General features: G+C 28.6%; 1 protein-coding gene across 1 annotated transcript in view; it reads right to left on the reverse strand.

Annotated features, from left to right (window-relative positions):
• Positions 1–3,330: 3,330 nt before the first annotated feature.
• LOC122268224 (putative pre-mRNA-splicing factor ATP-dependent RNA helicase PRP1) overlaps positions 3,331–26,187 on the reverse strand; it is a 25,856-nt gene continuing 2,999 nt past the window's right edge. The window contains 12 exon segments of the mRNA XM_071186112.1: positions 3,331–3,629; positions 4,824–4,993; positions 7,366–7,556; positions 11,268–11,390; positions 14,368–14,559; positions 16,768–17,026; positions 18,257–18,512; positions 18,640–18,687; positions 19,927–20,051; positions 20,982–21,183; positions 22,653–22,843; positions 22,975–23,142. Coding sequence (XP_071042213.1) covers positions 3,509–3,629; positions 4,824–4,993; positions 7,366–7,556; positions 11,268–11,390; positions 14,368–14,559; positions 16,768–17,026; positions 18,257–18,512; positions 18,640–18,687; positions 19,927–20,051; positions 20,982–21,183; positions 22,653–22,843; positions 22,975–23,142 — 2,046 coding nt within the window. The 3' untranslated portion in view covers positions 3,331–3,508.

The following is a 26,187-nucleotide window of genomic DNA, read 5'->3' on the forward strand; positions in this document are numbered from 1 at the left end:
GCAGAAATTAAGAAAGAAATGCAAAGTATTACTGTTACATTATTATTAGATGAACGGTCCAATGTAAATAGGGATGCAGTACTTGCAACATGCGTTCATACAGGTAACTCTTCATTCTTATGAAATGCTGTTGATTGTAAAAGTAACAAAAAACATCAGAATACTGTGCAGAATTAGCAGAAAAAGATATCGAACATTGTAAGAATAATTGGGGCTTAGAGGTTTTTGCAATATGTACCTATAATGAAAATAAAATTGTAAAACTAAGGCAACTTATTGAAGAGAAACACAAGGGTATTGTAACATATTGGTACTCTGCGCATTATATTAATCTCCTTGCAGATGAGATTACAATCATATTATGGATATTATCAAATCTACATTTTGGAATTCTCAAATTTATTGTATTGATACATACATTAAGAATTACCATAAGTATGTATAAATATCAACTGAAGTTATAGTAGAAATTCCTACAAACATTATACGGATTTTGGACATGTTGCAATATAATATATATAGAAGCCTTGCACCAAAAACAATTATCAGAACTGAGCGAAGTATTAAATCTGATGCAGACAGAAAATACCAATATATCTACTGCCGTTGAGCTTTGCCTTGATACATTTAATAGTGAAAATCTTTGCCCTTATAAAAAGCAAATTGATAAAAGGATGAACCAAGCTCTTCTCCCAACTCATTATGGATCCTAATTATATAGTAAAAGATTAACCACTGATATGTTACAAAAAGCTGAGGAGTGGTTAGAAACAGAACACCCAAAATGTTTGATTCCCCTCATGAGCTATAAGCTAAAAAGACTCGAAAATATTTTCTTCAAGCATGTTTAATACTGATGTAATCAAAAAATTCAGTACACCACAGTGGTGGAAATTGGTTGAAATGCTTGTTAATGATTGAGATGACAGATTTTTGCAACTTTATGGTTGCCCTAAGCAAATGTCCAGATAGCTCTGTATTGTTGTATCTGGATGTGAAATTAACAAAATTATTAAGGAATCTTAATGCTGACATAGCGTTCTGTCAGTTTTTACAATTAATGTACTTTCATTTACCAGTTACAACAAAGTAAATAAGACTTATAAGATAAATTAAATTTAACTAGTACAATTACTATTTATAATATAACAATTTGTAATTAACTGAAAATTAAATATAGTTTATTTAAAAGAAATTAAGAATAAATCAAATATCAGATTACATTTAAGAAATAATGGTTACTGCCAATACAACTTACAAATCAGGTCTAACAATTAATCATAATTTTAAATTATTAAATATTATAATATATATATATACATATATATATTAAAAGAATAAAAAAAAAACTTATCTTAATTTTTTAACCATGGTTCGAGAGCGTGGCCGGCCATCACCTCCTGGGCAGAGTGTACTCTTGCTTTTCAGTGGCGCCATCTATGACCAAGAATCCGACTTCTGCCACATCATACGTCACACCTGTTTACAAGGCGGATCCATTCATACATCCACAGATCGTAATTTTGACCTGAATCAGAGAACGATCGCTCTCCAATCCAGTACCCCCCGAGGTATTGATTTGGTAAGGGAACATGGAGGACTTTGCGACTCGACAGAATTTTAATGTGCATCAGTCACCAACTTCGGCCGGCAGGGTTCGAACTCTCGGACATGGGCCCAGCGCCCTGCCGACCAGGCTATCACGGCCCAAGTAATGTAGTATTGATTATTATTTTTTTTAAGCATGAAAAAATTTTTCCAACTGTTACATTATTATTAAATATTAAAATCCAGCCAATCGTTATATTCTTTCAAGTTTTTTGTTGCATTGTTATTATCAATAATTGAATATCAAATACTTGTTTTCTTTCAAAATAAGATATATCCTCATTATCACATAAGCCATGGAGATAACCTGATAACTGGCAATGGGAGAAAAATTTAATAATTTTGAATGGATCTTTATGAATAATTCATTTCCATAATAAATGGCATTATTTATTTTGCTGAGTATTATTCAAGGCAGAATGGGTTGAAACATTTAGTGATTTTATACATGGAATGGTTTTTCTTTATTTTTTTTATTTCTTGCACTTTAAAACCTAATTTAGTTTTAATTATAACTTACTTTTGTTTATTTGCAATTTTCTTTCTTTTTTTTTGGTTATTTTCATCGTATAAATTATTTTCTTTTGTTGATTAAATTTGTTATGCGATAATTTTTAAAATTTGCATTCGGTAACTAATTTAGTTTTGAAAAAAAAATTATTTAATTTTGATTATAAAATAGTATAATTTTTAAATATCTTTATGTATGTTCAATTTTAATTCTAAACTGTTTGTTTTTCTAAATAGTTTGTAATTTTATTAATCCCACAGCATCTTTTAACATCTGATTTATTTTAATTAGCTTCATTTAATTATGATGCTAAGCAAGCACGTAGGTATAACTTTTCCATGGGGGTGTTCAAAATTGACAAATTGAAGTGAGGTTAAATTTAAAATTAGGGTCTGATACTAATGCTTTATAGATATTTAAATCAACATATGTTGCGTTAAAATATTTAAAACTTAGAAATGCATTAATAAATTTAAAACTAAATTTGATTTCCAACTTGTAATAGAAAATTAATTAACGTTAGAAGATAATACTGAGAATATGAAATTCTTATACCGTATCTTTTTATAGTCCAGTAAAATTGGACTCGGAAATATATATGCCTAATATTTGTTTCTATAGTTTTTTTTAAGGTTATTATAAATGATAATTAAAAGCTCCCTTACTTTCTTATGTCTGCTTCCCTACCTCCTTTTTTTTTAAAAAGGAAATAGTGGTGATTTGTGGTGAAGAATTACCAAGCAAGTGAAGCATGTTTTCTAATGTATGTTCTTCCACTGAATATAATTGAATGAGACCTATCCCGGGACGATCAGGCTAACCGATAAGAAGTTATAAGGGTTTTATGTATTAAAAATATACTATTTTGTACTTGTACCTATTTTTGCTATGCAGCAGCCGGATCTATCTTGTAGGTCATTAGTTAAAGCATGTGATGCTAATCATCTGATGGTACAAAATAAAGGAAAGGGCCATATTTATTTAAAATTTTGAACTGAGTTGATTGTGTTAAAATATTCTATCCTACTTGTGAAATACACTTCATTGCAGTTACTGTATTTCTGATTATTTGAATAACTAATAAATACTGTACAATCTTCTGCACTTAAAGCAATTTGTTTTGCCGGAAGTTTTCTGGGTGAAAATTGGAGAACAGAAGGTAAACATTTAAAGGTGTAGAACAAAGAAGTCCAATAAAATAAGTATCAAACTAAATGTGATCTGCCTTTTAATGATAAAACAAAAATGTTCCCATAAGTCATACAAATTCAGAAATGCATAATTAAATAATGTACAAAAAAAGAAACACATTATGATTCTATATTGTTACAAGTGAGTTCGCCATATGAGTTATTATCAATAAAAACAGTTCTTAAGAGACACAAAACATTAAAATCCTTCTTGGTAATTTCGAGTTGACATCTTGTTGACAAGGAATTCAAGCTGTCTCTTGGCTTCACAAGATGGGAAGCTATTCACATCATAATATAAGGATGCTATTTTCAGTAACCTTAAATAGAATTCACACACGTTAGACGCATAAATTGCAACAAAAGTGATTAAAATCAAATTCTAAAGCAACGGAAAGCTTTGTAATAAACTCAAATGTTCAGATTAAATTTTGTTCAGTTTGCTCACATAGATAAAAGAGAATATATAAATAAAAGAAATGTTTCACCACGCATCATAAAAGGGGGAAAAAACATCTGCAAAACTAATTTGTAAACAAAACGTAAATGAATAAAAGGAAAATAATTAATTATAATGTTTTATAAACTTATTTCGAGTAGATAGAAAAAAATACTTGGCAGAGCACAAAAACAAATTAAGTACATTACTTTCAAAAGACGTGGAAGGAATTTTTAGAAACATTAGAGGTTTATTACAAATCGATGTGCTTTCCTTTTTTATGCAAAGACTAACAATATTAATATTTCAATAATATAAAAATTAAAATGACAATTGCATAGAATCAGTTAAGTGTACTTAAATATTCCTTAACGTTTTGAATGCCATGTTAATTTTACACGGCTTGCCCATCTGGCCAAACAGTAAATAACTACAAAATAAATTTGCAAATATTAGACAGATATTGATAGTTTTTTAAAAGGTTTAGCATGACATATCTGAAAAAAGTGGAATTATATAAGCCTATGAATTGTTTAAAAATAGTGGTAGATAAAAATCTACTAAATTGAATTTATTAAATTAAGAATCACAATTAATAAACTACCACTTGAAAATATTTATTCGCAGTACGGAGCAAGTTGGCATCTCTGTGTATATGAATAAAACTATTTGTGTGTGTTCTATATGACGGAGCCACAATTTAAGTGCCCTACACGTAAGCTAGAATTTTAAACCAACTTTTCTTAACAAATCATGTTGGCTTTAAAATGGAGCAATAAATTTTATCTTTTCTAAAAAATGCCAGGTAACCTTTTAAATAAAAAAAAAATTAGATCACAAATGATTTTCGTAAGCACATGGCTTTTCTTCATTTTGAAGTTTTGTGCCATTTTCAAAATGAGCATAAAGGGCACTGGCTGAAGGTAGGCTTACCTTGCAACCATGAATAACTGTTACAAACGCAAAGCAGTTATGAAAATAGCATATTATTCCCCAAAGTGCGTAATTTCATATAAAGACAGACTTAGAAAAAAAACAACCTCTTCAATTCAAAATTGTATTGAAAGACACGTACCATTCTGGTTTAATATCTGTGACAGTTCGAATGTAGTTTTTGGTAGTCAAGACGAATTCATTATATACAACCCATTCTGGTTTGTGATCTAGACAAGTGGATGGGTGAAGCTGAACTATTTGATTATCTTTGATTGTAAGGTAATGGCCAGTTCTTTCAAGGTGAGCAACCTGGAAGAAGAAAAAAGAACCCATTAAAATATAACTATTTATGCTGGTTGCATAGGTTGTGCATCTGGGATGCACAACCTATGGCCCAAAAATGGTTCCCAAAGGTTTTTAATTTGGTCCCTGAACAGTCTAAATTATGAATAAAAAATACAAAAGAAAAACAGAAAGTTACTAGTTTAGTTTATAGCCTTTCTCAAATTATGAGAATGCGAAAATTTAAGTTTCATTACGAAAGTTCTATTTATGCAATGGATTCAATGTTTTTAGTGAATAATAACTTATAAATTTGTAAATTAAGTAAATAATTTCAAAATTCTAGCAACAGTCATCATATTAATTTGACACTATTCTGAACCATGGTGAAAGTTAACTTTAAGGATGAATGTAAATTTCAGTCCTTTTTTTTTCTTGTAAGCCAATGCCTAGATAAGTTTATCATAATTTGATCTAATAAGTATAATAGTTTAAATTTATTCAAAGAGAATCTAACTACTTTTAAACAGAATCTAAGTATTTCTCACATGTTTATAGTTACAGCATTATCTTAATGTTGGTCCTCTGACTCTGTATTTAGTAACTTTTACGGCTTACTACCCAAAAATGGTTGTGCTACTTTGCATAACAAGATTTCTAACATAAAATATGCCTCAGTTGAAAATTCAAACCAATAATAGAATTGAATTGATTTATTTTTTTAAAAAACTTTATGACAGTGCATGCTTATTAGATAGATAAATTTTATGGTATAATCACATGAAAATCCAGATTTCTTTGGGTATCATTATCATGAAAATTAAGTACCTGTATTATTTTTTTCAATATACTCTCCGCTATTATTACATTGTTGATTTCGATTATTTTTTCAAATTAAAATCCTAAACTAAAGGCAGTATTTCGTTGTTATTCCTATGATATTACCTTCATTATGTGACATTTCATGATAAACATAAACAATGTTACAATGAATATAACTAAATTGTTTATTGTTATATTGTATTGTTATTTATGATTACAATTAACAATAATACAATATAAAAATGAACAAATAAGTTACATATTTTTTAAAGAATGCTTAGCCAATATGCAACAAATAGTAAATACAAAATTGTATAACATCATTAAGAATTAACTTTTTAGACTATTAATCATTAAACATTCTAAATTACTAATATAACAATATGATTTTCCCCCTAAATAACCAAAAACTACACAGGAAATTGTAGATGCAATTGTAGTGATATCTGAGTGAATTGATTAGGTTTAAACTTTATCCAAATCCTAACCTAACTTACCTAAATCTGCGTTAATACAATAAAACAGTTTGGGATAATTTAATTCAATACTTTTACATTTAGATGTAGCAATCTGTTTATATTTAAGTCCCAAAATTTGAATTAAACAATCTTGCAGATTTGTGAGCAAAACTCTTTAATGAACGAGGGAAAAAAATAGGTGAAATTTAGAATCACATCAAATTATGTTAATCATAAAACTATTAGCGTTTGCAGACACTATAAGTCAATTCTTACATCACTAACCATTCATTTAAATAACTATATAAGTCAGATTTAACATCTATAGGTTTATTGCATGAGTAACCAATATTGATGTTTAGAGTCAAGATTGTTGAAAAAGCTTTTTTAAACTTTTATCAGGAACAGTAGACTAGACAAATTCCTTAACAATGGAGAAAAAACTACTTTCTGCATTGTTTAAAGTAGGGGTGCACAACCTGTGCCCAAGGGCCACACGTCGCCAACCAACTGCTGATGTGAGCCCCGCAGAAGCTTCTTAACACAAAGAAAATTTTTCCTCCAAAAATTAAAAAACAAAAAAAAAATTATTGAGAATTTTAAATCTCTCTTTTTATAACTTTTTGATGTGCTCAATTTTTCCGCACGGTTTAAAGAAACCCAATATTTTTAGTATGATATTACAATACAAAAATTTCAATTCAAATTTCGTTTTTCTATTAGTCTTCCAGAAGATAAATTTGCAAGCACATTATATCTGCATATTTTACAAATATATTACTAAGTTAAGTCATAAAAAAGTTAGCATTTAGAACACTTATGTTTAATATGTTTGCCTCAAAATATCTAAATACGTGTGCGGCCCTTCGTTAGTTAACCTGCTGTGCACGTGGCCATTCACTGAAAAAGGTTATGCATCCCAAGTTTAAAGAATAAAACTGCTATTAATATGCAAAATATAACAGCATTTCTTAACAATCAAAGTTGCATTTTTTAACAATCAAAGTTCTTAAATTTCAATTTGTATTAGTTAAAAAATTTCTGAAATGACATATCTAAGAAACATTGATAACTAAGTCATCAACCAAAGTGTAGAAAATTATCAATTGAGATACTAACTTGCATGAAGAAGCCAGCAACCAGTGCTTTTCTAATATTAATGTAATAATCTTTGCTGCTGAATTCAGTAGATGTCCTTTTCAGACTGAATCTATCCATAATTCTAGATAATTGTTGACGGACATTATCAGCACTTTTCAAAGATCGATAATTGATGAAGTTGTCGTAGCACCATTGAGGATCCTCATGGTCTGAATTATTAAAAATATATACAATTAAAATATTTTAGAATAGATAAAGAACAAAAGCCGCTTTAATAAATTTCAACTTTAGGAACATTTACATAGTATATATACACATTTTTTCTACAACACGTTTACATTTCAATTTTTTGACGAATTTAAAATTTTAAAAAAATATTAAACAAGGAATTAATTTTTCATAAATTATCAAAATTAACTACTTTAACAAAATGCAGATTAAATAAAAAATAGAAAACAGAATAACCACAATCTGATAAATGATTGTAAAATAAATGAAAGTAAATTTTAGCCATATTGATATGAAATTATTAGTGTATAATACAGTAATTTTTTTAAAAATGTAATTAAGTATTGCTCTTTTCTGAAATTTCGAAAATGAAAGACTTATTTTGGTAGTTGGTAAGGCTGAAACCTTTAAACTAAAAACTTAAAATAAAATTATGGAAAAATGTGTTTTACTTAATCTAATAACGTAGAGCAATCCAGAAATGTAACAAATGTTGAATGAAATAATTGAAATTGTTTCAGGTATATTAATTGAAAAACTTAGTGGAAAAAAACAGGTGACATTTTTAGAATATTATAGTTGTAATTTATAATAATTCTTAATTAAGAACTTATAAAAGAACTATTTTAGAATTAACTATTTCAGAAATAAATAACTTCTAAGCTACTACTTCTTTATATTAATTTTTTTCCCAAACAAGAATTGTTAATGAAATAAACTTTTAAAAGAAAATAACAAATCTTACTGTTTGCAAAGATAATACGTACCACTGAAGGAGTTGAATAGGTATAACTTGTCAACCTTTTGTGTGCAACAAAATAGTTTTATGTGTTGTTGTTGTAAAAAAAACAAATATTAAGCAATACATATAAATAATTTTAAGCCAAATTGGAAATTTTCTAACTGCAAAAAGCCATAAAAAAGTTGAAATAACTAACAAGTGTGGCCATAAGATAAATTGTGAATTTCACAAACTCAATACTTGCAATGCTTTGCAATTATATGTATTACTATAAAGTTAATCTTGTTTATTTATCCTAGTCATGATAAATTTGCACATGATACATAAATTAAAATACAAATCAAACCATTAAGAAATTTTTTGCATTTTCAGGGGTCTATTTAGGTTTTTCTGAGAGGTACCTATTTTGTGAAAAATTAAAAAATTATATTAAAAAATCATCACAAAAATAGGGATTTATCGTTTCTTAAGGTATATAAAAATAAAATTTTAAGAAAGAGCATTTTGTGAAACTACCCTTTTACCTAAAGTTGAATTTGTGAAGCAGTGTTTTCACTACAACGCGAGAATCTCGCATATTTTTTCTTTTCTCGCATTAAAAAATGATTACCGCGAGAAATTCGCGCATTCTATAAACCAATTTCAAAATTCACGAATTTCTCGCATTTTGAAAAAAATTTCTCATTGCACAAATTTAGAATAAAATCCGTTACATTTTTCTTCCTGGATCTTTCATTATTTTCAACATCTGTCCATTATCTAGCTTCCCTATTTACCTGTATTGTTCAGAACCTTTAAGAACAACAGAACACCATCCCTCCGAAACACGAAACCTCTTTCAGAACGCATTTCTCTGCTACCACGCGTTTACCGTAGTTAAGGTTTCTCCATGTAAGAAGTTCAAATTTTTTGCCCATTAATGTAAGATGGACAAATGCCTTGTTAAGGCAATATCTTCTACCACGAAACGGACAAATGAAAATGAAACAAACGTGGGTAGAAACGATCAAAACGAAACAAACACTCATTTGAGCAACCTAATGAGAATAGCTGATGAAAAAGTAGATGTAGAACATTTTGCATATGATGATGCAGCAAAAATATTCAATGCTTTAAAAATTAGAAGATGTTAAAAATGTATTATAATTAAAGAAANTTAAGGGATATAAAAATAAAATTTTAAGAAAAAGTATTTTGTGAAACTACCCTTTTTCCTAAAGTTGAATTTGTGAAGGTACCGCTAAACGGTAGTAAATTCAGCCCATACGGACCTCTGATTATATAATCATCCCCAAAAGTAAAAGTGTGAAGAAACATATAAAGAGAAAGCTATTGGACAATAAAAAAAGTAGACAGAAATTTCTAAAAAATTCAGAACAAATTTCCTTAAAAAGTTATTATACTGAACAATAATTTGTAATTTAACAAACTAAAAGAAAAAAAATCAAAAATGGAAGCATGAAGTTAGAGATAAATCGTGCTTCAAAATCGTGTGAATATAAGCTGCGAAATGCAATTCAGATTTGTAGTCATGAAGTCAGGTTTGCAATTAATTTCACTTATATGAATTGGAAATATTGTTTACTAATCATTATGTAAGAATTGTAATTAAATCATGCCCATATGAATTATAACTCATGCTTCACAATCATGTTATAACAAATAACAATATGCAAGACGAGAATCTTATTAATTTGAAACACGATGAGATTCATAAATATGTTAGATCGCAATAATATTGTCACGATTCTGATTCCTCTCCCACGCATTAGATTGACCCCTGACCTGAGGGTCAGGGGGTAAGGGACACAGGAAGTGTCGTTCCCCTAGTGTGGGGGTGGAGTAAGGAGAAGTGAAGGACATTTTTTGTGAGAAAAAAGATTTGAAATTTAGATTGAAGGCTGAGACGAGAGAGACTGGATGCAGAGATGGAGTAGGGAGCAATAGAGCTCCAGAGTTACGTTATGTAGTTTATGTACCTGTTGATATTTAACTCTAAATATAAAGACTAAATAAAATACTAAATTAAAATATTATATATGAAAAGCTCTTGCTATCCTTGCGAGTGAATAATTGAGCGAACCGAGGTTAAACCATCACACATAAAGGAGAGACGTCACAAATATGAACTGCCAAGTGTAATTATGCTATCTGAATCGCAAACTCCGACAGTAGGGAACCGATTATCCGGAACGATCGGGACCATCGATATTCCGGATAACTGATTTTTCCAGTTTTCTGAATCGCTACAAAAAGCAGTTTTTTTTACTGTTAAACCCAACTAAAAAAAATTAATATTTGGAAATAATCTTAAAAAGAAGAAAAACGAAGTAATACACTAATCATTATTTCCAAAATGATAGTAAGGTAAACATCTTTCCAAAAAGAAAGAAAAATCCTAAAATCTTATGAGGAATTATTATTATTTTTTTAAATAGCGGGAAAATGTATCGAATTTCGTTCTGGTTTTTTGGTTTTCTGATTTCCGGATAACGGGTTCTGTACTGTACTATAAAATACAAATTATGATTTATTAATTTACTAGTTCTAATTTCAATTTCAATGACAGTCATAAATGCATTTAAGCTTAATAAAAATGGAGATAAAAAAAAGAGAAACATTAATTTACAGTGATAAAAAATGTCGAAATAGAAGCCTCAAGTTATTGTTGCACTTTGTGCAGTTGGGCACTGTACCCATTAAAAGAAAAGGTATTCACATCAACTGAGAATAGAAGAGTTAGCATGCTAATGAAAAAAAAAATTCCTTTTATACTTTCAAACATTCATTTTTACTTCCAGAAACGGGCACATTTTAAATATACATATTTTCAGAAAATAGATTGAACCATCAATTTTTTAGGATGAATGTATTCCTGCCTTAACACTATAATAGTTAAATGTTTACTGTATAGATAAAAATAAATAAATACATAAAAGAGGAGACTTACTCTGCTTGAAGGCGTGATAAACATTTAGAAGAGTCAGGTGGTCTCCATCGATATGTGCAAATCTCATCTTAGCATCATCCGCAGCTTTCTTTGCTTCATTGGGTCTCACAAAGCACTGTGGAACTAAACAGTGTTGGGTGGGGGGGCCGCACAAAATACAAAAAGGAGCAGCCCCACATCCACTAAACTTAATGTGTATGTAAAGCAATACGCACATACCCTAAACAAGAACACTTGTTTAAGGTTTCTAGAAAAAGATGTCTCAAATAAATACACCTTTTTCAAGCAAACATCACAAAGTACTTTATCTTGAATTAACTCTTATCGGAACCCATTTTTGAGTAAGAGGGTAAAAATATTTTAAAAAATTAAAACATTAATGTGTGGAATGTAAAATTATCCCAAAGAAAAATTTGAGGTCAGATCTTTTAAGCAATGATTCAGAAATATACTTAAAACTTTTTAAAATGAATTTTCTAATAGCAAATCATGATAATTAGTTACGATAATTTTCCTAAATGATAAAATAAATGTATACTCATAGCACACTTAAAAAAAAAAATTTTTTTTTACTATTATAAAAGCTATTTATATTTCTCAAAGAAAAACCTCGGCCGAAACCACAATTTCATATTAAATCTTAATGCAATCAATTTGTAACATATAATAAGTGTATAATCTAAAAAAAAAAAAAAGCTGTTGCATTTTTGAGTTTCAACTATCTTAACAAAACAATTAAATGAACAGCCCACATTTAATTTTTAAAAAATGAACACTAAATACAAAAACATATGAACAATTTAATAAAATATTTTGTTTGAAGAAAGATGAAAAAACTAAATAACTAGATTTTAAAATGTTTTTAACATAATGGAAAATAAATCAGTAATTTTAATTCTTGTTTAAAATATTTATATTTATAATAACTGATATATATATATATATATATAATTTTAAATTGAGAAAGCTGCAAACAATTTAAACTTTAAATGTAAAGTAAAATCTTTTTAACAGAAAATTTTCTTTTCTTATTTAACAATGAACGTTTAAAAAACTTTTGTCAGACAATAAAAAATGTTTTTTAAAAAATTCTAAATCTGTGATAGTTCACACAAACGTGCATAAAATGTCACTTTTTAACTATGAAAATATTTTTATTAGTTTTAAAAATAATTGTTTCAAACATTATAAAACATTAAATTAGCATCAGAATTGAAAAAAGAAAAAAAATTAAATTTATGTAAACATTATAATTTTATCAAGTTATAAACACACTTTTACTGTAAGAGAGAAAAAAACTTTCTTCATAACAAAAAGTAGCATTTAAAATATAAAGTGGGATTATTTACACAATATGGAAACTAAAAAAGACATTTAAATAACTGATGTCTCTGGCAAAGCGATATCTAGGACTTTATGATGAGAGCTCTTTATGGAATACTTTAGAGGCTAGCCCATTCACAAGTTACTGATATCGGTTGCAATTCACAACTAGCTTTGACGATGATGTGTAATGAAATACTTTTACAAACATTAAAATAAAAAAACTATGAAAACATTAAATTCTTGGTAGTTAATAAAAATAATTTCAATTAAGCTGTAGACATAGCTATTTAATTTATATGTAAAACGGGAAAAACATGCAGAATCTTTTAAAACACTAAATACTCTAGCCACTCAATAAATAAAATAATATTTAAAGGCTGAAGTAAAAAACGGTAATTTAGGTTTAAATATAGGATGTTGCGGGGATATCTTTAACAAGAAGATCTTGGCTCACCTTAAGCTGTCGAGCCAAATGCGATGACAATGAAAGGTAAGATATATTGTAAATAAATATTTAGATTGTATAATATACATGTTATATTGCGTTAAACAAATCTGGAGCTAACACCAATTTCCATAGTTGGAGGGGGCAACTAATAACTTTTAATTGAAAATTAAAATATTTACATTCTTATAAAATGTAAATAGAGCTCAACAAAATATTTGCCAAAAAAGTAAGTAGAATAAGTAAGTGGGAAAAAATGAATAAAAGGGGGAACATTTTAGAGCAATCATAATCTACTGCTGCCGCAATTGTTTTTTGTTTTTTTTGTTTTTGTTTTTTTGTGTGTAATGGTCAATTCTTACAAAAAACTGGAATTATAAACTACAGCTCAAACTGGCTTACTGGCTTCACCATAGTAAGCACCATAAGCAGAGGTTAAGTAACTTGCCATTAGTTTTTAAATAAAAAAATTTCGGTAAAAAAATCCAGATGCAAATTGAAAATAAGCCATATAAGCGCAATCCCTCACTCCGTGGTTCCACCTTGCAGTGGTGAGTTGAACCTAGAGAGCTAAGAGGAATAGAATCAACCATGACGGACAGGTCACTCGTTAGACACCTGTAGATATTTAGACTTTAACAAATCAGGACAAATCTAATCTAGTAATCTTTGAAAGGAAAATTTAAAAAGAATTTTTGGACCAATTCAAGTAAATAATAAGTTGAGAATAAGAAACAATAGTGAATTGACCACTTAATCAAATGAAAAAATATAATTTGTTTTTTAAAATTCAGGCATTAGGTATGGCTGAGGAATATTGGAAGATTATATAATAGAAATCTAAGAAAACTTTTAAAATGGAAACTTGAGAACAAAGGGAAAACCAAAAAAAAAGATGGTTGAATGATGCAACAAATGATTTAACCACCTTGAAGGTGAAAAACCTGGAAGTTGAATGCCAAAAATAGGAAAATTTGGAGCTACATTGTTCGGCAGTAAATGGATCACAGCAGGCTGTAGTGCTGTACAATATAAAATAAACCAATCTGATAATACTAAACAAAAAATTGTAAATTTAGCCAGCAAGTAGTATAGTATCTAGATAAATTATTAACAGAAATTTTTGCACAGCTTTTGCAAGAATTATGGTCTATTACAGATAGCATTTTCACCATTAATACACACTGTTGTTTAATTTAATGCATTCATAGTTTCTATACTAAAAACTCAACAATTTATATTGAAACTAATAATTAAAAAGATTACAAATCAACACAATACATTTAAAAATAATAAAAATTTTATTTTCTAAGTAAAATTCCATAATACCTGATAACATAGCAGTAATTGAAAGAATTTCATTGGAACAGTTAAAGTCACATGATGAGATAAGCATTTTAGCCAGTTGTGGATCTAATGGAAACTCGGCCATTACAGCTCCCAGATCTGTAATATCTCCCTCATCGTTTAAGCTTTGTAAGTAGTTCAACAGTTCTAATGCCCTCATTAATGTTTCAGGAGCTAAAAATTAAAGTAAAAGTTTGTTCCCATTACAGTGCAATTCAATCAATTTTAAACGTTATATTTTACATGCCAGTACATCACATCATATCCATAAAGATAGAAAATGCCCACTGCAAGATAATTCTTGTCTCCAGAGTAAAATCATGTGACTGGGGGATGAACTGAGAGAAATTTTCAACTCCCAGTTTCTCCTTATCATTTCAATGGACTAAAATCATCACGGGAATTTTAAGCTTAAAATATAGTGAGTGGCATATTGTGCTGCACTTGCATACTTGACAACTTATAAAAACAGGTATCAGCAAAATTTTTTATAAAGAATTTAATGAAGCTTCATGGAAATAAATTGAAAAGTAGAATTACATTACAAATAAAATAAATACATCATAAAATTGCAATGTTATTAAAATAATACGCAAATTCTTTTCAATTTGTTTAAATTTCAGTTATGTTTAGTGATTTAGAAAAAGTAAATAATAAAAATACATCTCAATCATTTCAATATTAGAAACTAATATTTATAAAATAACTAAGACTTATCAAGCAATAATTTCTAAGGAACAAAAATAGCTTTTCCAATAGCCACCAAAGTTAAGAGCAGAAATTTGCCCTTTGTTGAAATATCTGTTGTTTTATCATATTTCAAGCTAATATTTAAATTATAAATTTATAAACTGAAAATCGTCAACTAAAATTACTATCATAGTAATGCTACTTTAAATAGGATTATATATATTTCATAGATAAGTTAATTTATCGATTTTTGGAATTACAATTGCTTTATTTACTAAATTAAAACTTTCGGCATGTTCTTTTTCTTCTTCTTTACAACATTATATGAATCTCAATTACTAAATTTTATCCATTCTAAAATTCAAATCTATCTTGCAAGTAAATATAAATGGATACAAACTTGTGCAACTTCAAAAAATGTGTAAACTTCAGCTACTTCAAAAAATTATTATTTAATATTAGCTTTTTTTTTTGAAAATGGACGACAATTTTACTAAAATAAGTTTTAACAAAGGTAACAATTTAACAAAGGTAGTTCAAGTTTTTTTTGTTGCTAACTTTCAACTTTTGAAGTTATCATAAACTTCTCATTTAAACTATTGAAGTTATAATAGGAAAAAACCTAGATATTTGACTTCAATTATAAATATGGACAGTTGTTTTGTTAGTGTAAATTATGCAAAACATTCATTTTTCGAGTGGAAAGAAAATTGAATTTTATTCCACATTAAAAACAAAATTACTTTTTTCCTGATCCAATATATGCTTAATTGATTGTAGTGAGATTAATTCAATGGAACATGTGTGTTTAACTTAAAATCGTAACACTTATCAAAAACTAACTTCACAATCATTATATAAAATGTATTAATATAACATACCGTATATTCCGGCGTATAACGCGCACTTTTAATGCGAAAAGTAACATTGGAATTTTCGGATGCGCGGTATACGCCAAACATAAAAATTTATAGATTAAAAAATTTAAATATAGAAAAATACTTTTATTTTAAAGAAATGACATACCTTTACCTATATACTTTATTGATTTTCGTTATTACGTAAATAGTTCATTATGTTCGTCTTCCTTTATTTCTTTAGGCACGTCATCACAATCTGTTTCGTCTTCATCATCTGTGTTACCCTCATCCATAAATAAACAGTCATCTTCTGATCCATCCAGATTATTTGAAATGTTGTATTTTTTGAATGATTTTCTAACCATCTCAGGCTTAATTTCATCCCATACATTTAATATCCACTGTTTCCAAACTTGCATGACGCATATGTCCTCCTTTCGTAAAGGCCCTCCAACATCCAAGTGTTCCACTGCTTTTTTTAAAATTGCTTTAAATGGTTTGCTTAAGCAGACGTTCAATGGCTGAACTAATGGTGTCAATCCGCCCGGAATAACTGCCATATCGGTGTTACATACTTTCAAAACAAAACATGTCCCACACAAAAAGGCTTTCTGGTTTTCTATAGATACTAGACGAGATATTGCACATGTACAATCCAAATTTTCGTGCGCGTTATACGAAGAGTATATCTTAAAATTTAAAAAAAGTTATTGGAAATTACGGGTGCGCGTTATACGCCGGGGCGCGTAATGCGCCGGAATATACGGTAATTAAAAATACTTAAATATGCACATCACAAATATTCTCAGATTTCAAATAAAAAAGTACTAACCAGGAGGGTCCATAAAATCGAAATGAACCAAATCATCAATACCAAGCTTCTTTAATTGCAGAACAACAGTTCCGAGATTAGAACGCAAAATCTCAGGGTATGTTTGTTCCTGCATCTCAGTCTTGTATGCTTTTTCAGTGTATAAACGAAAGCATTTCCCAGGCCTAGTTCTACCAGCTCTTCCAGCACGTTGCTGAGCACTAGCTTTACTAATAGGTGATACTAACAAAGATTCTACTCTGATCCTAGGATTATACACCTGTGAAAAAAGAATATAAACATGGATTAACAATAGTTCAAATTTTTCAAAAGACAGAACTAATTTTTAGACGCCAGTGCATCATAGCAGTCGTTCATAATTTTCCAAATATGGAACCCCAAATAATCAATGTTCTTTCGGTGGAACCCTAACTTTTTGAACAAAGTATATGAAGACAATTGTGTATGCATTAACCAATAAATGACTATTTTATTATGAAACTACTAATTTAAGAGAAATTAAATTTCTCCATCAATTTATTATTAAATTAAGCTTTTATGTTAGGTTGCAATCCAAGAGCCGAATCTAGAATTTTTAACTGCAACTATAATAAAGGAATAAATTAAGAAAATAAATGAATAAAATAGTTTCTGCTAATATGAAGTGTTATGAACACTTGAAATGGTTATAAGGGAAACATATCTTCATTAATGAATTTAATTATTTTATTGGAATTTGAAAAGTGTGAAGGAAAATACTAATGCAATTTTTTTTCCATAAATGCATATCTTTAATATTTTTTCAATATGTTAATAGAAGAATTATATTTTTTCATTGGCATTTTTTAAATAATTTTACACAGACCCCCAAAATATTAAGTAAATTATGAACTATTGAACAATCTAAATATAATAACAAGCTAGATATGATATTTTTTATTTTAAAAAAGGCACAATTTCTTGACACCCCTTTAACTCCGTGCATAGAACTGTAGGGTTCTGTGGAACATCATTTGGGAACCATTGTGTTTTAGAATGGAAAATAGAATTAATTACTCTTTGTCTTACTGAAATTACAAAAAAATTATTAAAGTGCTCAGATGTAGGAAATAAAACAAGCATGCAATTATGCATGCTTATTAAATCCTATTATATTCCAGCACAATACTCAAGTGTCTTTCAGTTATTGAAAACAAATATCTGCCATTTGCTTAAATGTTATGTTCGAAAAGAAAAATTAATAGCTCCCATAAAATATTTAAACTTTCAGGTTTGTATAAAAAAAATAATAAAAAAAAGGATATATATATATATATATTATTTGCTGTTTTAGTTTTGTAGGGATATTCGGGGGGCCGGGATTAAAAAATTAATAGAAATTATGAAATATCCATTGCTGAATTTTACTGCAGTTTACTAACCAGTATACCATTGTTATATTAAGACATTCCTAATGCTTATAACAAGGAATATATTTTATATTTTAAAAAAAAACTAAAAATAACCATACCTTTTGTTTTGCAAATCCAGGATCAATCACAAAAACTACACCATCAATTGTTAAAGATGTTTCTGCTATATTGGTTGATACCACAACTTTCCTCCCAATTGCACCATTAGGTTTATTTGGAGGAGGAGGTTCAAAAATTTTCTGTTGCAGATTTGGTGGTAAAGTGGAGTATAGTGGAATACATTTTAATTCTCCAACTTCAGGACCCAATGTATCAAGCTCTCTTTTGATTCTCTTGCAAGCTTCTTCAATTTCCTAACATATACAAATTGTATTGATTTCAGAAATAGAATTACATGAATTTTCAGGAAATAGGTCATTTCAATGAAATTCTATATCACCTTAATAATGAAAACAAAAAATTATAAAAATGTTCCTTAAACCACTTTTTTGTTGCAAATAACAAAATTTCTGCAGGTGAAAAAAATATTCTCAATTGCACCTTTACAACATTATTTTTTTGAATTGAAAAAGAATAGGTGTCATCTGGGATTGATCTAGGTCTTATTTTTTTAGGTGCCCATCTTTGAGAAAAATGGAAATAATTTTTTGGAAAATTTCTTATTGAAAAATATTCAGTTTTAGAAATCCCTACTTTTTTTTAAATTCTGATTTCTTTCTTTGTTAAAAGCAAAACATTAATTTACATATAACAGTTTAATATTAGTGAAGCATCATATATTTATTTGGATTTAAAATTCAATGAATTCAATTTTAAAAACTGATATTGATGGTTACATCATAGAATTAGGATACTTTGTACTGATATAGTCAGGTTTATTTTTTAATTAGAAAATCTTAGAATTGTTTATTCCTATTGGCACTTCAGTAAGTTATCACAAATACTTCAATTCCCAAGTTTGCTGTATATCTATTAAAGCAGAGAGCATAGCCAAATTTTTCAACAAAAAGTTAGCACCTTTTCAGCACTTTTCAAGCACTCAAAAAATATTTTTAAGGACTTTAAAAAATATCAGAATTAGACAGGGTTGACAAGTTTCTGACAGATGATGGTTTTACTTACAGTGACGAAGACAATGGCTTGTCACAAACGATGAAATTAACAGGAAAAGGGAAATTTTCTTTCACTAATAGAAAAAAATTTATAATGTTTAGTTGGTTCCCATAATCAGCAAAAATTCAAGAGATTTTTCGGTTCTATTACACAGGATTGAAAATGAAGTCTGGAATAGAGAATCTCTTGCAAAATGGAACAGGGTCGCACATGAGAGTTAAAAATCCTTACCACTGAATGCAGCTCAGTATATCAGGGGTGATTGTGAGCCCAAGTCAAAATTCCGGAAAATTTCTTGAGTTTTAAAAAAAAAAAAAAAAAAAACAGTAGATTGAAAAAAATTTAAACAAGGGTTTTTCCTTTTTCTCAATATTTCTCAGTTAACTTAAAATATATTTAAAATTTTACATATACCTATACCATTTACACATACCTATGATGACCTGGAGAAGTAATTAAAATTTACAAATATGTCTTTCTTTCTCGAGTTTATGATTATAACAACTATTTACTGATAAAAAATGAATATTAATCATGAATATAAGCTTATAAAGTATCTCTCTGGATCTCCCTTAGAAACAAATAAAATAAACTGTCATGATCAATGATTTTTTGAAATGTCTGGACCTTCGATCTCCGGAAACTTCCAGATCACTGTTAGCGAAAAATCCGGAAATCCGGATTNTCAAGATAATCTTGTTCAGGCTCTGGGGTATAGAAGATTTCAACAGGATGTGTTCTTCCAGGAACAGTCATTAATGGTGCATGATCAAAATAATTCTAAAATATTAAGTAAAAAAATATTTAAAACAAACTTACAGTGAAAAAAATTAATATAACAACATAGTAAATTATAGCTAATAAAAATGACTTTTACTTTTTAATTAACATCAACATAAAAACAATTTAGAACTGAAAAACTCAATTGAAGTCTACTTTAAGTCAACTAACACTTTTCTTTTTATGATTCAACTACATAGAGAGAAAAACAAAGACAGGACAACTGGATTTATAACATTAACCATAAAAAAATTTTATAAATAGTTCTAAAATAGAATTTTGCAAATAAATGGAACAAAACATAAAGGAACATAATAAATTGGGCACCCGGCTTTTTTTTTTTTTTTTTTTTTAATTTTTAGAAAAGTAATGGAGAGTATTAAAATACCATCTGCGATCAACTTACATAGAAAATTTTAGAAAAATAAACCAATTAAACTAAAACCAAAACTTTATAAAAAACATATTTACATGTATACATTTTTACAAGATTTAAGTTCAAAAGAAAACAAATATTTGCAGTAATCAAATATGATTTCACAATAAATTAAGATCAGATTTACAACATGCTATCAGGTTACTCCATAAAAACTATTTGCATCAAATTTAAACTTAGCTCTCAAGCAGGATGGCAATGTTGAAAGTCATTGATAACTGGTGTTTGAAGCAAAGCTTTAATAATTTATAAGCAAAATGCTAGGTTTTGGAAAAAATTGGAAAATTTTTTTTATTTAAATTTTTCAATCAGGCCAATTTTGTGGTAAAATATCTGCTTTTGCTCCAGTTTTAGTAAAGGCAATTGACGATTTTGAGCAAAAAAATTTTTTTTATTTTTTATAAAACAACAATCATATTTGAAGCTAGTTAGTTGGCAGGTCCATAAAACAAATTAAGAAAAACATTCTTTAAAATAAATGACAAGATCCAAACCTGAAATTTTCCAGCATCAAGAGTTGCACTCATGACAACTATTTTCATGTCTTTACGTCTAGACACAACCTGTTTTAAAACGCCCATTAGAATATCAGTAGCCAATGTACGTTCATGAGCTTCATCAAGAAGTACAACCCCATAAGCTTCAAGAAGAGGATCGCTCATGGCTTCACGGAGCAACATACCATCAGTCATGTATCTGAAAAATTAATAAGGCCTTAAATTAATACGAAACAAAATTTATTACTTCAGCTAAGAGAAGAAGGAACGCAACAGTCAGATTAATGTTTTGAAAACTCATGGCCGTGGGAAGATACCCCAATAAATAAACTTATCAAAAGCACAATAGCAAAAATAAAATCATTATTTTAATATTAATATCATACATCATCACTCAGATTAGTTGTAGAGATACAATAACTAGACATGGATAATAAAAAAATAATTAAAACTACAACTACAGTAGAACCCTGTAATTCAAGAAACAGACTAATCTGCCAATTTGAAAACTCCTTCTAAAAAATTATAAATGAGAAGATTCTTTAAAAAAAATATACAAAACATAAAAAAAAAGCAAAAACTTAGTGAATAATACAATGCAAAGACAAAAGAGGGACTTCTCAGTTATTGTTGATGATTAAGAAATACCATAATCTCATAAAGTTTGATATAGTTTAAATAGGTAATCAACACTGATTAGTGCTGCAATACAATATTGAAAATGTTACCATTCAAATGACTGAACCATAATTCAGAAGAATATGGAACTGCAATAAAGCATTATTTTATGTTTGTAATTTGTTTACCACATGAATAAGACTAGCAATACACTGTCTAGTTGAAAGTGATCAGCTAGTAACACATTTTTCTTTCATATTTTGAAACAATATGGGTAAAATCCAGGTGCATTGCAATATAACATGACTGGTAGACGAATCTTTGCTTTCAATTAGGGTAACAGAAATTGTGGGAAGGATTTATTACAGTTTAAATTTAGGATAATTCAGATTTTTTAATATTCAGAACAGGTAAGATATAAAGAAGTTCAGAGTACCCTGTTCGACTGCACTTATTACAATGGCTACAATTATTTGTTCAGCTTGTATTCATATGTTGTTGTAAATGTTAGATTGAAAACTAGATTAAGATTCTTTTCACACGAGACATTTGTGAGTAAAGTTTGAATCATTTATCCAAACTACCTTTAACACAATTATTAGAATAACATTTGAAAATATCAATTAATTTAAATGTCAAATGTAACATCAGATAAGACATCTTAATAGGTATTCACTTTTTCACAGGCAATAGTAATATAAGTATAATATAAAAATGTAAGTTATTTTGAGCAAATTCTCTTCAAAAACAATTAGAACCTTTATATTACAGTTAAAATTTAATGATTTTGAAAACCAATCAGTTAGGTAAAAGAAACCTACCGATGATACAACATACAACTTATAAAACTTTCTAAAATTGTAAGAATAAATTTCTATTTGGCATTTTCTTTACAAAATCTTTCAAAAAATTTTAAGAAAAACTCAAGACTAAACAGAAAATTCATACAAACTAAAACAATCTAAAATTTAAATATACATAGAGTTTTCAGTAAAGTTAAAAGACAATTAGAAACTTAGATAAAAAAAAATGGAACATTAAAATACATACTTTAATATTGTTTTCATAGATGAACAATCTTCAAATCGAATGCTATAGCCTACTTCTTGTCCTAGCATGACATCCATTTCTTCAGCAACTCGAGCAGCTACACTCATTGCTGCCACTCTTCTAGGTTGGGTACAAGCCACACCCTTTCTTATACCTTGTTCACGCAGCCATTCTACACACCATTGTGGAATCTGAAATAATGTAAATATTTTTAATTAATATTATAAACAAAATGTAGAAAATATTTAAAAAAAAAAGAACAGCTAAAATAAATAAAAGTGGCTTTCAAATTTAATTTAGAAAAGAAGTAAAAATAAACTACCTGTGTTGTTTTCCCAGATCCAGTTTCTCCCACAAGTACCATAATTTGATTTTTCTTCAACATCTCAAAAAATTTTGGTTTATATTCCCACACAGGTAAAGTTATTCGCTTTTTGAACAACTCATAGTAGTGTCCAGTGTGAGGCAAGCCATTAAATTGATTTATAGACTGAAAAAAAAAGTCAAAATATCTAAATAATGCATAGTTTTCAAATTAATACACAATATAATTCTAACCAATTAACTACATTCCATTAATAAGCCTAAAGTTGATAAAAAAAGCTATAGTTTTCACAAGAAGAAAACTAATTATATCCTTACTCAAAAGGACAACTGTGAAATTACACAATATAGGGCAAATTATAATTGCCTCCAGAGTTTCAGAAAGCTATAATAAAAAACCTTGCTTAGTTTGCAAACCTTGCAATTCCAACTTTAATTGACCATTAAATTGACCAATATGTTTTTAACAGTTAATAATTCTTGAAACTCCTTGACAATTTTTCAACACACCTTCATAATTTTAAGTTTATAAGTCAAAGATTTTAAGCAGCAAAGCAAGATGTAACGTAAAGTAAAAATTGATAAAAAAATCACAAAAAAAAGCATTTAAAATTGTAATAGCTCACAAATTGGAATTTTGAAAAAACATATGTTGAGTATGAACATTGCAGCAAATCAAATTTTAACAAAGTAGTTGCTTTCCTAAAGCCAATAGAAAAGATCATACGGTATTTTGAAAGAAAAGTTAGTTAATAATTCTCGAACTAAATAACATATGGTCAATTTTCATTTCATCTAAATCCCTGTACACTTTTCAACACACCATAGTATTTTCAAGTTTCTTAGTCTTATAGTTCTTGGCACAGTGAAACAAAATGCAATGTTAAGGTAAACACCTAAAACACAGTTGGCCTAAAACCTTCTTCAATACAGTAGTTCTTCAATTACATTGCATTAGAGCTGCACAAAGGGCTACTCGCGACACTCTAGGGAAACATAGCTAATGATAATTCAGAGATATGCTATCATAATTTTGATCATCAACAGAGTGGATGACTATCCTCAGCCTGACAACCTACTTGCAAAGCCTAACAATTCACGGTAGAACAGCTTGAGGAGGAATGGTAAGCAAAAACACTCAACGTTAAGTTCATAAGAGTACTTTCAGCAAACTAAATTTCAACACCGTAGCTGCATCCCTGCAGCGACATGCAAGTTATTTTTTCTAACAAGTTCAACACTAAGTAATTCTTTAATTATCAAATGTTTATTAATTTTTTTGTTTAATTTCAACTCAATATATATTTTTAGATACACCATAGTCTTTTTAAGTTCTTAAGCCATAATCTTTACACAGTTACACAAATTGCAACATTAAGATGAACATCCAGAACAGCATCGGCTTCCCTTATGATTTTTCAATATATAGACACAGAAATCAGTAAATGGTGTACACATTTATCCAATAACGAAAGGTAAATCAAGCGGATGACGATTGTCAAAGTTTATGATTCACTAGAGCAGAATAAACTATGATGTACACATTTTTCAGCAGCATGTAACATAGCTCGATTATATTTTTAATAAAACAAACAACTCAATCAAAATTTTTTAACAAAATTAACAGAACAGAAAAGGTACAGTATGAATTTCAAAAGCAGATTAATAAACATATAGAACAATTCAACCAATTCCCTCAACATAAATAAGCCTTTACTCCTTAATCTCAAACATCAGGAATAGAAAATAAGAAAATTTAGTCCAGAGTCCAAAGGACCAATAACTAAGATTTCATTAATTCATGCACCTGGTATTTTCATTGGTCTATTCACATGTCTCAAAGTTTTTCGCCCTTTTAAAAAAAACACATTTAAAATGCATAAGACAAAAATCAATTTAACAAGAACACAATTGTAATTCTTGTGAACTATACTGCAATGGAATTATGTATATTTAACATCGCAATTAAAACTTTAATTCACATTAATAGAAGTGTTAAACGTTGCATATTTAGCACAAACAGATCATGCATTCAGTATGAAAAAAAAATTTAAACGTGAAAATAGCTGAAAATCATTAAGTGAAAAACAAACAATCATACAGGAGTATGCTATTTCGTGAAAAATACTTCTTCAGCACGACAGCCCCTTACAAGCCTTGGCTGCCTCAACTACGCGTAGCCTCCAACGCCTCCTATCCATGGCGACTTTTTTCCAGTTGTAATCTTTGTTACTTTGAGATCTTTAGTAGTGCCATCTAGTTGGAGGTCTTCCTCTGGTCCGAGATCCATAAGGATTTTTAAAGGTGACGATTCGTAATGCATTGTTTTCTGGACCTTTCCAGATATGACCAAGCCATCTTAATCTATTGCTTCGGATGACCTGCACTATCTGTGGCTGTCCATAGAGTCTATATAATTCAAAGTTGTATTCAACAACAGCCTCTTTCCTGTACTTGGCCAAAAATATTTCTAAGAATTTTCCTTTCAAAAACACCAAGAGTACGCTGAGTGTATGCGTTTAGTGTCCATGTTTTACTTGCATAGAGCAATACAGGTAGAATAAGAGTCTTATAAATTTTAATTTTGGTTTTTCGACTTAGTAGGCTTGATCTTAATTTCTTTCTTAGTCCAAAGAAACTCTTGTTTGCCATTTTAATTCGGTTGTCTACTTCGTGAGAAATAGACAGAACAAAAAACATCATTTCTTTAAGTTAGGTCAATGGTAATCAGTTGCTGATACAGCAGATCATGAACAATCATTTCCTGGTGGTTCATGTTAAATTTTAACGGTTTTGATTCAATGGACATCAATAATTTCAAGAACATATTAAAATAAATAGAGCTCATTCAGGCAGAAAAAAGGGCAGGGTGCAAAAAAAGGGCATTATTATTCTAAAAGGGCAATAATTTCTTTCTATGGGCTTTTCACGTTCTATGAAAAAACATTGTCAATTAGTGAAAGAATGTTTTTTTATTTTACTAACAGTAGCAAAGCAATCATATTTACTCATTTTTATTAATAAATTAACATATATATATTGAGTATGAGCTTGCATATATTAATAAAATAATAAATGTATGTTTTTAAGTGTCTGTAGTTATGATTTAATAATTAAATTGATTAATAATAATTATGATTTGATGATAGTGGAAGCAACTGCAAACTTTCTAAGACAAGTGCAACAAGGGGGTGTGATGGCTATTTTTCTT

The sequence above is a fragment of the Parasteatoda tepidariorum genome, chromosome 10, assembly GCF_043381705.1.
Source record: "Parasteatoda tepidariorum isolate YZ-2023 chromosome 10, CAS_Ptep_4.0, whole genome shotgun sequence".
Lineage (NCBI taxonomy): Eukaryota > Metazoa > Arthropoda > Arachnida > Araneae > Theridiidae > Parasteatoda > Parasteatoda tepidariorum.